Source organism: Oncorhynchus nerka, linkage group LG9a, assembly GCF_034236695.1.
Source record: "Oncorhynchus nerka isolate Pitt River linkage group LG9a, Oner_Uvic_2.0, whole genome shotgun sequence".
NCBI lineage: Eukaryota > Metazoa > Chordata > Actinopteri > Salmoniformes > Salmonidae > Oncorhynchus > Oncorhynchus nerka.
The window spans coordinates 47,045,839-47,063,148 of record NC_088404.1 but is presented as its reverse complement, the minus strand read 5'-3'; the positions used below and the strand labels follow the sequence as shown (position 1 = coordinate 47,063,148).

The window sequence follows — 17,310 nt, the reverse complement described above, 5'->3', positions numbered from 1 at the left end:
TGAAGTGCGTCACGAAGACTGGAGGTCATGGGGTTAAGTAGGAGATGGTGTCTTGAGTGTAGAGAGGTGAGGGCTCACCTGTTTGTCTGAGCATCCGGGTGATGACTGAGGAGGAAAAGAAAGAACTTCTCAAAATGATGTCCTCAAAAACCACTGCCTTAATTTGACATATTGTATATAAAGGAATCAAAATCAACACAACCAATGGCATGGGATTTTTACAATTATTTTTACCTTTATTTAACTAGGCAAGTCAGTTAAGAACAAATTCTTATTTTCAATGATGGCCTAGGAACAGTGGGTTAACTGCCTTGTTCAGGGGCAGAAGGACAGATTCTTTACCTTGTCAGCTAGGGGATTCAATCTTGCAACCTTTCGGTTACTAGTCCAACGCTCTAAACACTAGGCTATCCAGGCCGCCCAGGGATACGACTCATCTCAACACTAGACCACTTTTGAGGTCTGAAAACATACGATAAACTTAGATTTCAGCATCAACCAACTCTTAATATAAGCGAGTGCAATATCATTGCTGTTCCAACAACACTTTTCATCAACAAGAAAACTGTTAACAGTTTGTTTCCGCAGGATAAGAACCTTTTTAAACACCCACGATCTCCAGAGACAGTTGAATCTGCAGATGTCTGTTTTTATACACTGTAATCAGCAGAAAGCACACCATGCTGCCTGGAATTTAAACATTATCCTTCGTGACAACATGCTGTTGAGAGTATGGTGAGCATGGCTACTTAAATGTCTTTATGACATCAACAGACCGCCTTTCAAAAGCCTTGGCTCCACTAACTAGCCTCAAAATACATGCAACTTGACAAATATGTTTCCCCCTCTAAAGTTCAAAGGCAGTAAGACATATGTTCCTGTTCATTATCTACCGTTACATCCCTCCAATTAAGCACCAAACGAGTTAGCATTTTCCCCCATATCTCCTTCCTCTGCTGGTTACGTTCTGTGTTAATATCCCTCTCCCTCCTTTCATGATTATGTGCTTTGACAGGAAAAACTCCTAAAGCACACTTATTAACCTCCAGACGGGGACGATTCATTTGGCGGGGGTTTACACAGAAAGTCCCCCCCCGCCCCCGTTACATGGTGCAACGGTCTAGTTAGCAACATCAGTAAGGTGAATACTAAGTAACTGAATGCAACATCTGCGGGAATGTTACCATTGATTCAACACAAAACACTAGCTTCCTGACTGACTCTTGCCGCAACATCTATTTTGAAGTACTTTCTGTCATTTTCTTCAGGTAAAATCAATCAAAGTGTGAGTGTCTGATGCCAGTGATGCGGACAAGTGGAGCAGTAAAGCACTTGTACAGTATACATGAACTCTAATCACCAGTGACTCTAATGACTTTCATCTGGCCTGGCCTGTCCTTGTTGGTGCTGGAGCCTAACCCAGCCACGTGGTAGCCATCTTGTGTCTGTCTTTCTATCCCAGGGCCTCTGTTCCTCTCTCTGACTGACTGACATTCAAGCCCTGTACCAGCTTCACCACCCCCCCCCGTCCCCGTCCCTCTTCTCTCCCTCTATGGGGGAAGAGAGAGAATCACATCACTCACCAAACCCAACCACTCAGAACCTTACCATCGATAGGCATGCTGAGTCAGAGCATTCTTCAAATCTTTACTGTATCGTGTCCAACGCACATGACATCCTGTACTGTACATTTAAACACATTCACTGTTACTTACAATTTAATAAACTGGTCCTGAACATCTCTAAAACTAGGAGCATTGTATTTGGTACAAAGCTGAATCTGGTAATGAATGGTGTTTCTGTTGAACAAGTTGAGGAGACTAAATTACTTGGCGTTTCCTTAGATTGGAAACTGTCATGGTCAAAACATATAGATTCAATGGTTGTAAAGATGGGGAGAGGTCTGTCCGTAATAAAGAGATGCTCTGCTTTTTTGACACCACACTCCACAAAGCAAGTTACGAAGGCTCTAGTTTTGTCTAATCTTGATTACTGGCCAGTCGTGCCTGCAAGGAAAGTTAATCTGCAGCTGGCCCAGAACAAAGCGCCACATCTTGCTCTTCACTGTAATCAGAGGGCTGATATAAATACTATGCATGCCAGTCTCTCTTGGCTAAGAGTTGAGGAGAGACTGACTGCATCCTTCTTTTTATAAGAAACATGAATGTGTTGAAAATCCCAAATTGTTTGCATAGTCACCTTACACACAGCACTGACACACACACTTACCCCACCAGACATGCCACCAGGGGTCTTTTCACAGTCCCCAAATCCAGAACAAATTCAAGAAAGTGTACAGTATTATATAGAGCACCTTATTGCATGGAACTTCCTTCCATCATATCGCTCAAATAAACAGTAAACCCGGTTTTTAAAAAACGGATATAAAGCAACACCTCGAGGCACAATGCCTCCCCTATTTGACCTAGATAGTTTGTGTGTATGTATTGACATGTAGGCTACGTGTGCCTTTAAACATATGTAGTTCTGTCCTTGAGTTGTTCTCGTCTATTCATGTTCTGTATTATGTCATGTTTTGTGTGGACCCCAGGAAGAGTAACTGCTGCTTGTGCAACAATTCATGGGGATCCTAATAAAATACCAAAAAGCTCTAGTATTTTATATTCTGGTTTAAGTAAGTGTGTGTGTTCCTCTTAAAATAAACCACAATATGTTACACATTCTAATATCAATGAGCTTGTTACTTCCTAAATCACTTTATAGAAAATGTGTTCAGATATGCCCAGTATGTAGTGGCGACGAGTCATTCAAGGCAGGTGGGGCAGAACCTATTTAGCCGTTTTGCATGTTATTTTGGTATTAATACGTGTCACATATCAATTTGTAAATCACGTTATCTACTGTAGCTTTGACTGGACTGATCATGTCAACATCATACTTTCAAATTCTTAGCTAGCAAGCTAGACAAGCAGTCATCGTCATGCATCAAGTCGGCAATCTACTGGCAAATCCTTTTCAGGTGTAACAGTGGTAAGGATTCAATGCATGGTGCGGAAAATAATTTCTGCTGTTGGGACAGCTTTATGTAGGACCTAATAGTTTGTGGGCACCGTTTCTCATTGTTATAGTGCAATTAATGTAAAAATCGCCACTGCCATTATGGCAGTATCCAACTGGGCAAAAACTGGTTGAATCAATGTTGTTTCCACATCATTTCAGCAATGTGATGACATTGAATTAACGTGGAAAACTGATTATATTTGCTAAATGTCCGCAACGTAAGGGAATTTCATATTTCAGTGACCTTGCGACATTTGTTGTTGTTGATGTCACGTCAAATTCATGTTAGTTGATAACTCAACCAAATGTGAATCAAAACTAGACGTTGAAATGACATCTGTTTCCAGTGGAATCTACCTTCACTTTAAGACAAACATTAGGAGCATCTGTAACATGACCAACTGTAAAGAAACCTGTTCCATCCAGTACTGTCCAGTTACCTGGCTGTTCTTCCAGAAACAAGGGGACCTCTTTCTTCTCGTCTTCATCCTCAATGTGGTCGAAGGTGAGCTGAGGAATATACATCCTCTTCTCTCCAGGGATGGTCAGGGAGCCGTTGTCACGGACCATCTTCAGTTTCCTCTTGGGGCGCTTGCTCTGAAGACAGAGACACGAGAAGAGCATCACCGGGACTGTCCGGATCACAAAACTCAGCATCGGTCATTAGGGCCAGGAGTTTCACTGGTCAGGTTTACGTGGCCACTCCTGGTCCTGTGGGAATAAACAGGTAAGGGTTGCATGTGGCCTATCACTATGTCCGTATGATAAACAAGTTGTTTGATTGTTTTTTTTTGGTTGCACTTAGAGTTGTTTTAGCACTATCACCTCATTTGCTATTGCTGACATTGCATGTGCTGCCCAGTAAACGTTGATGCTGCATTGCATAACCATTCGTAATGCTGATGCCCCAGTATTTGCTTTGTAAGCAATGATTCGTGCACACTTAAAACCTCTTCAGATAATACATTTCTGACATTTCAATTGGTTGGTCAAAGCTACCTGCACTTATAGCGTGGTGACTTAGGCCATGTCTTCTAATCTGTGCAGGTTTAGCGGAGGTCAAAGCTCTTTGAGTCTCTGAATGCCTCCGGACCTTCATTGTGCTCCACTCCGTCTCCCAGAACAAGCTTTATAGACTGACTGCTTTATAGAAACGGAATGATTTTTACTCAGTGACAGACACACAGTCTCCTGCCATTGACTCGCCCACAGTCCTGTCCAAATACCAGAATGTGCCTGAATTCTGAATGACTCATTAGGAACAGAGGGGAGAGGGATAGAGGAGAGCGAGAGAGAAGGAGAAAAGTCACATACAGAAACAGAAAGGGACGGAAGCAGCCTTCACTCTCCCTAATATGTGTGGGTTCAATGCTAAACAAAGATTTTTTTGTTGTTGTTCTACCAACACAAAGGTTTACTCCCATGAGAAAGGCAGCGGTGACATCATCTCAACTGACTGTGTCTTTGTGTGGGGAGACAAAGGCCTGGAGTCATCCTGGTGGCTCACTGGCTCAGGCCTCGAGGGGTAGGGGGTATGTGGTGTGGGTGGGGGCTGCTGCCTGGGGAAAGGGAGTGGATGGGGTGCTTAACTTGTTCTTTCACAGTCAGTTCCATGCCCTAAGCACCACCACACAGCTAATGTAGTTAAGTTAAAAATCACATTGTCGAAGGGGATAATACTAGGTCTTTCAGCCAGATGGACGGCTCATATCCCCACTAAACAGCTTTTAGGGGAGCTCTCTTTCTGTCATCTCTGGAAATTGAGATGGGATGCATGTGCTCCGAGCGACGGGTCGATCCGAAATATTAGCTGTTGATTGACGAAGCAGCTAGAGTGCATCGGTGGAATGCAGAGGCAAACTGGTGCTTTTCTCTGAACAGGGTTAACGGTACATAATGTGTGTATACACCTACTGTATTTTTCTTTTTAATAACTGAAGAAGTAATGCAGTTTTTACCTTGTTTCTGAGGTTTGGGCTGTCGTTTTCAGAATTCATGGTAGGGATGTAGTCTCCGGTGAGGACATACATTTTCCAGGTGGCAGGACAGCCTTCTGGTTTCTCTGCTACATAGCACCGCCACAGCGCCTGAGGGAGGATGGAGACAAACAATGAACCAGGGTGATAAATGTTTGAATCACATCATTGACCAGGGTAAACCCAGCGGGTGAGCTGATCACCTGGACATTTTCTCAGCGCTAGGTAGAAGTTGGACTTAGGCACAGATCTAGAATCAGACCTTTCCAAACCTCAACCAGTAAGTGGCGAACAGCTTACAGTCTGTCAGTACAACACCGTGCTCTGACAGAGACAACTCGTCTCTGTTTCACAACCTCAGCCTGGCATTATTTGGTGAAAAATCTCATTCCTTTTTTTAGCTCTGCACCATTATCCTCGTCATCGTCATCATCATGTTTATTCAGTGTCTCTATGTTTCTAAATGTCACCACAATAACGATTATCTTTGTAAATGCAGCTGTGGGCTTCTGTGTATGTTCAGAGTCAATGTGATCCTTGGGATGGCCAGCTCCTGGCAAATAAAACCGGGTGCTATTTGCCTGTCGTCTCTGTCTGGGAGAGAACTGGACAGAACCGCTCACCTTTTCCAGGACATGGCAGGAATATGCAGAGTACAAACACTGCTACTCCTCTAATTGTAGTAGAATGCTTTTTGAAGCTTACATTGGCAAGATCTGGAGGGAACAAATGTGTTCTGTAAAGGATCGAATTTGGAAGATTTTGTGGTCTTGGACATGTTTTAAAACATCTTAGGGCTGCAATCCCGTTAACGGGATTGATATGACAACAGCCAGTGAAAGTGCAGAGCGCCAAATTCAAACAACAGAAATCTCATAATTAAAATTCCTCAAACATACATGTATTTATACCATTTTAAAGGTAATCTTGTTGTTAATCCCACCAAAGTGTCCGATTTCAAATAGGCTTTACAGAAAAACACAGCCATTTTTCCAGCCAAAGAGAGGAGTCACAAAAAGCACAAATAGAGATAAAATTAATCACTAACCTTTGATGATCTTCATCAGATGACACTCATAGGACTTCATGCTACACAATGTTTTGTTCGATAAAGTGCATATTTATATAAAAAATCTCAGTATACATTGGCGCATTATGTTCACTAGTTCCAAAAACATCCGGTGATATTGCAGAGAGCCACATCATTGTACAGAAATACTCATTATAAATGTAGATGAAAATACAATTGTTAGACATGGAAATATAGATACACTTCTCCTTAACTTCTCTAGGGTAGGCGGCAGCATTTGGAATTTTGGATGAAAAGCATGGTCAAATTAAACAGCTTTCTACTCAGGCCGAGAGGATAGGATATGCATATAATTAGTAGATTTGGATAGAACACACTCTACAGTTTCCAAAACTGCTAAAATAATGTTTGTGAGTATAACAGAACTGATTTGGCAGGCGAAAACCTGAGAAAAATCCATTCAGGAAGTAGGGTTTTTCCCCCCGTAGTTTTTTATTCAATGCCATTACAGTATCCATTGACTTAGGACTCAAATTGTAAGGAGTAAGAGCAGTCTGAATGAGTGTTAAATAAATCTTATAGATTATTTAGGCTAAAAACAACCTGAGGGTTGAATATAAACATCGTTTGATGTTTCTATGAACTTTACAGATACAATTTGGATTTTTTTGTATGCCAGTTGTGACTGTGTTTGAGCCTGTGGATTATTGAAGAAAATGCGCGAACAAAGCAGTTTTTGGACATAAAGAAAGACTATCGAATAAAAGGAACATTTATTGAATAAATGAATGTCTTCTGAGTGCCACCATATGAAGATCATCAAAGGTAAGGGATTAATTGTATCTCTATTTCTGACTTGTGTAACTCTTCTACTTTGCTGGTTACTGTTTGTAATGATTTGTCTGCTGGGCTATATGTTCTCAAATAATTGTAAGGTACACTTTCGCTGTAAAGCATTTTTGAAATCTGACACCATGGTTGGATTCACAAGAAGTTAATCTTTAAACCAATGTAAAATAGTTGTATCTTTACTGAATTTTTATAATGAGTATTTCTGTATTTGAATTTGGCGCTCTGCAATCTCACTCACTAGCGTCCCATATACCCTAGAGAGGTTAATGCAACCGCTGTGTCGGATTTCAAAAAAGCTTTACGGAAAAAGAAAACCACGTAATAATCTGAGAACGGCGCTCAGAAAACAAATAGAGATATCCGCCATGTTGGAGTCAACAGAAATCAGAAATAACATTAGAAATATTCACTTACCTTTGATGACCTTCATCAGAATGCACTCCCAGGAATCCCAGTTCCACATTAAATGTTTGATTTGTTCGATAATGTCCATCATTTATGTCCAAAGAGCTACTTTTGTTAGCACGTTTGGTAAACAAATCCAAAGTCATGAAGCGCATTCCCTAGTTGCAGACGAAATGTCAAAAAGTTACGTTACTGTCCGTAGAAACATGTCAAACAATGTATGGAGTCAATCTTTAGGATGTTTTTAACATAAAACTTCAATAATATTCCAACCAGAGAATTCCTTTGTCTTCAGAAAAGCAAAGGAACGCAGCTACCTCTCATGTGAAATGCGTGTGAGCAGCGCGTGACTGCTGGCAGACCTCTGACTCATTCCTCTCTCATTTGGTCCCACTTCACAGTAGAATCCTCAAACAAGTTTCTAAAGACGGTTGACATCTAGTGGAAGCCTTAGGAAGTGCAACATAACCAATATCCCACTGTGTATTCAATAGGGGCTGGGTTGAAAATCGACCAACCTCAGATTTCCCACTTGCTGTTTGGATTTCTTCTCAGGCATTTGCCTGCCATATGAGTTCTGTTATACTCACAGACATCACAGACATCATTCAAGAAACATCATTTAGAAACGTCAGAGAGTTTTCTTGCCCAATACTAATAATAATATGCATATATTAGCAACTGGGACTGAGGAGCAGGCAGTTTACTCTGGGCACCTTTCATCCAAGCTACTCAATACTGTAGCCATAAGAAGTTAATTCAACCCGTCTGACCTGCTAGCCTGGAGTTGCTACATGAGTGCACTAAATCAAAGATGATGTGCGTCAGAACCAAACCAGCCCAGACCAGCCCAGCTCCTACACTCTTAGAAAAAAGCTGTCCCCATAGGAGAACCATTTTTGGTACCAAGTAGAACCATTTTAGGTTCCATGTAGAACCCTCTGTGGAAAGGGTTCCCAATGGAACCCAAAACTATTGTAAATGTAATTGGAACCAAAATGGTTCTACCAGGAACCAACAAGTGTTCTAATATGGACACAACCGAAGAACCCTTTTTGGTGTCTAGATGGCACCCTTTTTTTCTAAGAGTGTAGAGAGGTTCAATGGTCTACAGTACGTCCCAAATGCCATTACTCTGTTTAAGCTCTAAGTATACACTCTTTACTATACATGTTCTCTCCTATACACGGCTGTTAAGATCCCAGACAGGACAGAGTGAGTGATTGACTGGTGGGTGTCTGTCTGTCTGTGTCTCAGTCAGTCAGTACCTGGATTAGTGAGGCTGCAGCCGGGATCTGTCTGTTGAAATGTTTCTGTCTCTGTTTCTGCTGTACCTTCAGAGCAAAGCCCGAGCCCAGTATACCCTGGGGAGATAAAACAACAACAAAAAGAGAGAGAAAGAGAGAGAGAGAGAGAGAAACATCACAACACTGTGAAAAGGACCTGGAGCTGCACACTGAGGCAACAGACAACACAGTATTGATGGAAGACAATATTGTGTATTATGTACACATAATGCTATTTAGGTTGTTGAGAAGGTAGAGGAGGAGGGGTAATTACTGCAGGAAGAGCGAAGAAGGAGATGGCGAAGACGCTGAAGCAGGAGGCGATGGCCTTCCCTATCCACGTCTGAGGAACCTTGTCCCCATAGCCAATGGTGGTCACCGTCACCTGGGAACAAAGACAGTAAAGATGGGATGATACTCTACGTTAGGGAAAACAAGGCAATGTTTCCACACACAGACTTTATTTTTATTCACATGATAATTTCCTAGTATATATTTATAACATTTACATATCCATTTAACTGTCAACTAAAGAAGTTAAAATAGTTTTTAACGCGTTTCTAATAATGAGCTGCTTCAATGAGGTCATTGAACACAGTGCTTTCACAGCTCCTTCAGCTTGGCGATAACAACAAGGGGCCAGATCACGAAGAGAAAGTTCATCAGACGTATTGGCCCCGCTCCATATCTGTCACTATTCAACAGTTGAACTTCACTCAATAGGAATACGATTCTGACTGGGACTAATCCACGGTGAAGGGAGGAATTCGGCCGAGCGGGAGAGGAAAACAAATCCCCCCTGCATTTGCATGTACAATCACCCTGAAAGCTGAGCCAATTGTGACACATTGAGAGAAGCACTTGGCTTACAGTGGAGTGTCTTTGGGGCGCCGTGTGACCATGTGCTGTGTGCTGACACAAAGAGGGTGATGTAAGGTGAGATACTTAAAAGGCTTTGGGAGTAAAGAGGAAGAAGCCGAGTAGGAGGGAGGGAGAGAGGGGGTGGTTAATCCTCATCTACAAATTGTATGACCAAACAATAGGCCTGACATCAGTGTGGAATAGTCCCCTCAACATCACCCCCGCATTCAAAGTCCAGGGCCCAGTTTTTCAAAGGTTATCTTTCTGGATGTATTTATCATAGAAATAGAATGAAGAGAACGGAAGTCCCCATTCAAGTCAATGATTCAACCGTTCTATTCATTGTATTTCTATGCATGTAACTTTATGCATGTCACATGTAACTTTTGAATAACTGGGCCCTGGTGTAAGCGCTGCAATCCAGGTGTGTGGCGAAGCCTCTACATGCCTTCACACAGGTCAAACAGACCATCTTGAGTTCTCACTAGGGCAAGGTCTATTTCTCCCTCTCTATGTGTAAGTATGTTTCATTGCCACACCACGCAGGCCATCCTATGGTTCATAGTAAACACCACAGACCCTATGTGTGGCATCACACCAAAAACTAAGTTCATGTATATGGCACACTGCTGCTCTTTCTCTCCCTATCCTTCCTGAAATCAATCACTTTTCTGTCTCTCTCTCTCCAAATATGTTTTCTCAGAGGTTGAGCAGAGTGGTGGTGAAGCTCCGGATCAAACACCCTTCCTTGAACAACCTCCGTCTGCTTGGATGGACTGAGTGTGAGAGGCGGATGAGAGAAGAGACGGGGAATATGAATCATGCCATTGGCCCGTGGGCTCTGGGCCCGATCCTATAGCTGTGCCCTGCACATCCCACAATTGAAAACATGCTGACAGGGAATACGTTGGGAAACACACACACAAACCAGAGTTGAGTGACCAACGCTATTGGCACGGCATATCACAAGTCTCAAGTTCACAGTCTGTGAAAAACAAAGGAGAGCAAAGCTCCTGTTGGGCTGTTTTGTTCATTGTGGGCTGCGAGACACAAAAAAACAGCTTTTCTTCTTGGTTTCATTGGGCACCTGAACCGTTCTAACTCTCATCAAAAAACAGCTTTTCTTCTTGGTTTCATTGGGCACATGAACCGTTCTCTCATCAAAAAACAGCTTTTCTTCCTGGTTTCATTGGGCACATGAACCGTTCTCTCATCAAAACAAACAGCTTGTCTTCTTGGTATCATTGGGCATCTGAACCGTTCTAACTCTCGTCAAAAAACAGCTAGTAATCCTGCAATTACAGTTTTAATTAAACAGTCTTAATTAAACAGTCTTTTGTGGTGTATAGATCCCACTAGCACAAGACTACCGCAGGTTTCTCATTACCCACAGCCTTACATTCAACAGTTTAATGAACTGAACTGGAAACTTGACCCACCACGGATGGAAACCTGAAGGAAACAGCCACAACAGCATGGGCACAACACCATAAGCTGCCTCCTTATAGACTGAGTATTGCACCAACTACTTCACGCATCAGCCACAAATGGAAAAATGAATAGTCATTGAGTGTAGTTCAATCTTTGGTCCCAACTAGGGTGAGCAGCGTCTTCAAAATGTCCAATAAAAACCCCTGTGTGTTATTGAAGCTTCAGGACTATGTCTGTATTCATCGTCTACTTAACTCCTGACACCTTTTGTCTATTTCCCTCAAAACAAAACATCTTACTTTGGGGCTAGAAATAGCTTTGTGTGACAGAAACCGGCTTAGGAACTTGTGTCGTCACGGTATTTCAGAACCACTCAAGGTAGAGGGGGACATTGACAGACACACACCACAAAACAACCACAAAAAGGTGGAAATAGAGGCTGTGGGTTTGATTCCTGTTGGGGTCGCATACAGTTGAAGTCGGAAGTTCCTGACATTTAATCCTAGGAAGAATTCCCTGTCTTAGGTCAGTTAGGATCACCACTTTATTTTTGAGAATGTGAAATGTCAGAATAATAGTAGAGATAATGATTTATTTCAGATTTTATTTCTTTCATCACATCAGAGGTTTACATACTGTACACTCAATTAGTATTTGGTAGCATTGCCTTTAAATGGTTTAACTTGGGTCAAACATTTTGCATAGCCTTTCACAAGCTTCCCACAATAAATTGGGTGAATTTTGGCCCATTCCTCCTGACAGAGCTGGTGTAACGGAGTCAGGTTTGTAGGCTTCCTTGCTCACACACGCTTTTTCAGTTCTGCCCACAAGTTTTCTATGGGATTGAGGTCAGGGCTTTGTGATGGCCACTACAATACCTTAACTTTGTTGCCCATAAGCCATATTGTCACAACTTTGGAAGTATGCTTGGGGTCATTGTCCATTCGGAAGACTCATTTGCGACCAAGCATTAACTTCCTGATTGTTGTCTTGAGATGTTGCTTCAATAAATCCACATAATTTCATGATGCCATCTATTTTGTGAAGTGCACCAGTCCGTCCTGCAGCAAAGCACCCCAACAACATGATGCTGCCACCCCCGTGCTTCACGGTTGGGATGGTGTTCTTCGGCTTGCAAGCATCCCCCTTTTTCCTCCAAACATAACGATGGTCATTATGGCCAAACTGTTCTATTTTTGTTTCATCAGACCAGAGGACAGTTCTCCAACAAGTATGATCTTTGTCCCCTTGTGCAGTTGCAAATCGTAGTTTGGCTTTTTTATGGCTGTTTTGGAGCAGTGGCTTCTTCCTTGCTGAGCGGCCTTTCAGGTTATATCGATATAGGACTCGTTTTACTGTGAATATAGATACTTCTGGACCTGCTTCCTCCAGCATCTTCACAAGGTCCTTTGCTGTTGTTCTGGGATTGATTTTTACTTTTCGCACCAAAGTACATTCATCTCTAGGAGACAGAACGTGTCTCCTTCCAGAGCTGTATGATGGCTGCGTGGTCCCTTGGTGTTTATACTTTTGTTTGTACAGATGCACGTGGTACCTTCAGGCGTTTGGAAATTGCTCCCAAGGATGAACCTTGTGGAGGTCTACAATTTTTTTTCTGAGGTCTTGGCTGATTTCTTTTGATTTTCCAATGATGTCAAGCAAAGAGGCACTGAGTTTGAAGGTAGGCCTTGAAATACATCCACAGGTACACCGCCAATTGACTCAAATGATGGCAATTAGCCTGTCAGAAGCTTCTAAAGCCATGGCATAATTTTCTGGAATTTTCCAAGCTGTTTAAAAGCACAGTCAACTTAGTGTATGTAAACTTTTGACCCACTGGAATTGTGATGCAGTGAATTATAAGTGAAATAATCTGTCTGTAAACCATTGTTGGAAAAATTACTTGTGTCATGCACAAAGTAGATGTCGTAACCGACTTGCCAAAACTATAGTTGGTGTATAAGAAATTTGTGGAGTGGTTGAAAACACTGTTTTAATGACTCCAACCTAAGTGTACGTAAACTTCCGACTTCAACTGTATGCTCAAATGTATACACACCACACTTCACTAAAAGTGTCCTTGATTTTTTTTACATGTCTGCTATATGGCATATGCAATGCTATTACTATGCCTTACCACGCCCCACCACAGGGCATCAGCATAGGTGGAGAAGCCAGTCTTGCCCTCCTCGTCCACAGCATCCTTCTCTGCCAGGTACACAAAGTAGGAGGAGAAGATCAGCCCCAGGAAGCCGATGTACAGCGTGGTGATCAGCTCCTACAACAGAGGAAATACACACTGAGTGTAGTATGTCAGTTGTAATGTGTTAATGTTAAATGCATTTCTTGACATTATTTGCACATTTTGCAGGTATGAATCGAACTAAAATTAAATGCATCCGGAACATATATCATTATAACACATCATTTGATCAAGGCTACAGCATGCAATGATTTAACATAGAAAGAGGAGGCATATACAGTGGATTCGGAAACAGCCTTATTCTAAAAGTGACTAAATAAAAAATGTTCCTCATCAATCTACACACAATACCCCATAATGACAAAGCGAAAACAGGTTTTTAGACATTTTTGCAAATGATTTAAAAACAAAAACAGAAATACCTTATTTACATAAGTATTCAGACCGTTTGCTATGAGACTCAAAATTGAGCTCAGGTGCATCCTGTTTCAATTGATCATCCTTGAGATGTTCCTACAACTTGATTGGAGTCCACTTGTGGTAAATTCAATTGATTGGACATGATTTGGAATGGAACACACCTGTCTATACACAGTCCCACAGTTGACAGTGCATGTCAGAGCAAAAACCAAGCCATGAGGTCGAAGGAATTGTCCGTAGAGCTCAGAGACAGGATTGTGTAGTGGCACAGATCTGGGGAAGGGTACCACAAAATGTCTGCAGCATTGAAGGTCCCCAAGAACACAGTGGCCTCCATTATTCTTAAATGGAAGACATTTGGAACCGCCAAGACTCTTCCTAGAACTGGCTGCCCGGCCAAACTGAGCAATCGGGGGAGAAGGGCCTTGGTCAGGGAGGTGACCAAGAACCCGATGGTCAGTCTGACAGAGTTCCAGAGTTCCTCTGTGGAGATGGGAAAACCTTCCAGAAGGAAGCACTCCACCAATCAAGCCTTTATGGTAGAGTGGCTAGAAGGAAGCCACTCCTCAGTAAAAGCCACATGACAGCCTGCTTGGAGTTTGCCAAAAGGCACCTAAAGGACTCTCAGACCATGCGAAACAAGATGCTCTAGTCTGATGAAACCAAGATTGAACTCTTTGGCCTGAATGCCAAGCATCACATCTGGAGGAAACCTGGCACCATCCCTATGGTGAAGCATGGTGGTGGCAGCATCATGCTGTGGGGATGTTTTTCAGGGAGACTAGTCAGGATCAAGGGAAGAATGAACGGTGAAAAGTACAGAGAGAACCTTGATGAAAACCTGCTCCAGAGCGCTCAGGCCCTCAGACTGAGGTGAAGGTTCACCTTCCAACAGGACAACGATCCAAAGCACACAGCCAAGACAACGCAGGAGTGGCTTCAGGACAAGTCTCTGAATGTCCTTGAGTGGCCCAGCCAGAGCCTGGACTTGAACCCGATCGAACATCTCTGGAGAGACCTGAAAATAGCTGTGCAGCGATGCTCCCCATCCAACCCATCCAACCTGACAGAGCTTGAGAGGATCTGCAGAGAAGAATGGGAGAAACTCCCCAAATACAAAATACAGGTACCCAAGAAGACTCGAGGCTGTAATCTCAGCCAAAGGTGCTTCAACAAAGTACCGAGTAAATAGCAAGATAAAACATGTAAAACATACGGGGTCTGTAAAATGTATATATGTTCAGAACTTTTGTGAAATAGCACAGTTACAAATAGAAATCAGATGGACATCAGAAATAGAGGAAGGACTAGAAACAAACAAAAAATAACTATTGTAAAATGTGTATAAGATGTGTAAATTGAAGGTAAAAGCTGAATTGTTTATTAGTTTACTCCAATTGGGGGATCGGTGGTAGGGTTTGCGGGGAATAATAATAAAGGTATATTCTTTAAAAAAGTGTATGTATGTCTATATAGGTATGTGTATGTATATATGTGTATATGTATGCATGCATGTATGGATATATATATTTACCCCCAAAAATATGGGGGATTGGAAATGATGCAGACAACTACATTGATGGAACCAATATTCTTTCCGCAATATTAAGCTGATCAACCCCTTTAAACATTTTTTTTTGAAAGTACTGAGTAAAGGTTCTGAATACTTATGTAAATGTGACATATTATACATTCGCAAAAATAAACAATTGAATCAATTTTAGAATAAGGCTGTAACGTAACAAAATGTGGAAAAGGGTCAAGGGGTCTGAATAGTTTCCAATGCACTATATCTCTCTATCGTTTCACACAGAGAGAAGAAGTCAGCTCCCTTTGACTATTGATGTAACCCTAAAACTAACCCCAAAAGATGACCGGTAGACCCATTGCACATCACATAGAAATAACCCACATCTTCCAGTTCAAGAATAATAAAGAAAAGAATAAACAAGAGCTGTTGAGCCTGACTCTCTACCTCTCTCTCCTTATAAAGCCTTGCGGGTCTCAGTGAGAGTATCAGAGGAATCTGTGATTGCGCACCGGGCTCTGTAGTAATCACTGGTGGTAATGTAGCATGAAAAACATGGATAGATGTCTGCCCATAACCAGACAGGCTAGGCAAGAGGCAGGAGGAAGGGCAACTCAAACAGACCAAGTGCACTAATCCTCTGGAAGAAATGGCAGCAATGTGCACCCATCATCTGACCACAGGGTGTGTCCTTATTTGGTTAAGAAATGTCCAACACTCGTTGTTTTTCATTTTCAAAGCCATGACTAACCTCGTCTTAAGGCATCTCATTTACCTTGCATTTTCATTTTCATCAGTTTGATTGACTGAGGATTTATAAGAAGCCTACACAAGGTTAAAAAAAAAAGTAGATCAAGTAGGATCAAGGTCGTTCCAGTCACTCTACTTAAAACAGCATTATGCTGTCGACCTTGCGATATTTAACCTCATGTGAGCACATACTGCACATAATTATGAGATGAAATGACCCCAAGGTATGTAAAGGGATCTCCACCTGTCGATGGAGGAAGACTACAGATCCCAGAAGCCTCCATGTTCCTCCTTGACGATCCACGTGCAGCATGCGTAGAATCTGGAGGAAGCGAATCCCCCTGTAACCACAGAGACAAAAAAGCAACCGATGTCAATCAAACCTTAGCCTACACCAATGAGAGAGCCTCCTATACTCTCTTCCGCCCGTTTTACTAAGCAATGACTACACAGTTACAGCACAAGATATGACACAGTTATTATACTGTTATTTGTAACATACACAGTTACCTGATAGCAGATGTGGCAAACACCTGGCCATTGGAACCTACACTCAGCACTATGGCTGAGGCAATAACCACTATCAGATCTGTGTGTGTGGGGGGCGACAAAGGAAACAGACACCATCTGTAATGCATTCTGTGCACCTCAACACATTAACATTTAGCTCATAATCTTCAAATGTTTAAATTGCCATTGAAAAACACAAGTAGTAACAGTAGAAATAGTACTAGAAGAAGGTGGGTAAAACCATGTAACAACAGTGTCTGTCTGATTGCATGTGGCACAGTTGTGTGCGATTCAATAAAGTAGAAGCCAGGTGCACCAATGATAGATATGGGTTTCCTGATGAAGCGGAGTCGTCCCTTGATCCCCACATATTTGCTCCTGCAGCCGGCGGACCAGAGCCGCACCATGTACTCTGTCCCAAAGAACAGCACCAGGACAATCTCCTGTGGACCAGAACACAATCACTTATAGACAACAGTCTGGAAAACAGGGCTGGGGAAGAAAGGGGGAAGACACAAAGCATTCAAAACTAGTCCATTAAGACGACTTCATTTTACTATCGCAATTTAATACGACTTACTGTCTATTTACTATTTCATACTACTGCATATGAGAGGGATATGAGTGTTTTTCTATGTCCAGTGCCAAGTGATGCACTGAGATCTCAGGCGTGATAAGAGCTTGGTGGGACAGGGTGTGCTGACAGAGAGAGACCGAGGTGGTCTGGTGGTGAGGGAGCCATTCACACAGGCCCACCCAGAGAAAGGTTTGATAGCATCTCTGATGACAGAGCATATAGAGCCAGGGTCAAAGGCTCGCTGATTTGAGCGTCAATGCTGTGACAGCGCCTCAGCAGGATGTGCAGGTAGGATGGATCCTAATGAGCTGGGTTGTGTTGGGAGCCCTTTACACATCTGTTGGGTGGTTAAAAGACATTGGTCAGAAGCACTAGAGAACTTGATTGGAAGGAAAACAGAACTCTGGGATCTGATTAAAACAAAACAGCCGGTGGTTGATCCAGCATTATTAAAGTAACC

At 42.3% G+C, this 17,310-nt stretch overlaps 1 protein-coding gene across 2 annotated transcripts in view; it reads right to left on the bottom strand.

Moving 5' to 3' along the window:
- Positions 1 to 17,310, bottom strand: part of kcnq1.2 (potassium voltage-gated channel, KQT-like subfamily, member 1.2) — a 247,892-nt gene that overhangs the window by 211,622 nt on the left and 18,960 nt on the right. For both annotated transcript variants that reach the window (XM_029668380.2, XM_065022648.1), the window contains exons 3-11: positions 16,590 to 16,716; positions 16,274 to 16,352; positions 16,008 to 16,104; positions 13,000 to 13,140; positions 8,845 to 8,955; positions 8,553 to 8,648; positions 4,980 to 5,108; positions 3,462 to 3,618; positions 79 to 105 (exon numbers count right to left, since the gene is read on the bottom strand). In XM_029668380.2, the coding sequence (XP_029524240.1) occupies positions 79 to 105; positions 3,462 to 3,618; positions 4,980 to 5,108; positions 8,553 to 8,648; positions 8,845 to 8,955; positions 13,000 to 13,140; positions 16,008 to 16,104; positions 16,274 to 16,352; positions 16,590 to 16,716 (964 nt within the window). The remainder of the gene's footprint in view (positions 1 to 78; positions 106 to 3,461; positions 3,619 to 4,979; positions 5,109 to 8,552; positions 8,649 to 8,844; positions 8,956 to 12,999; positions 13,141 to 16,007; positions 16,105 to 16,273; positions 16,353 to 16,589; positions 16,717 to 17,310) is intronic.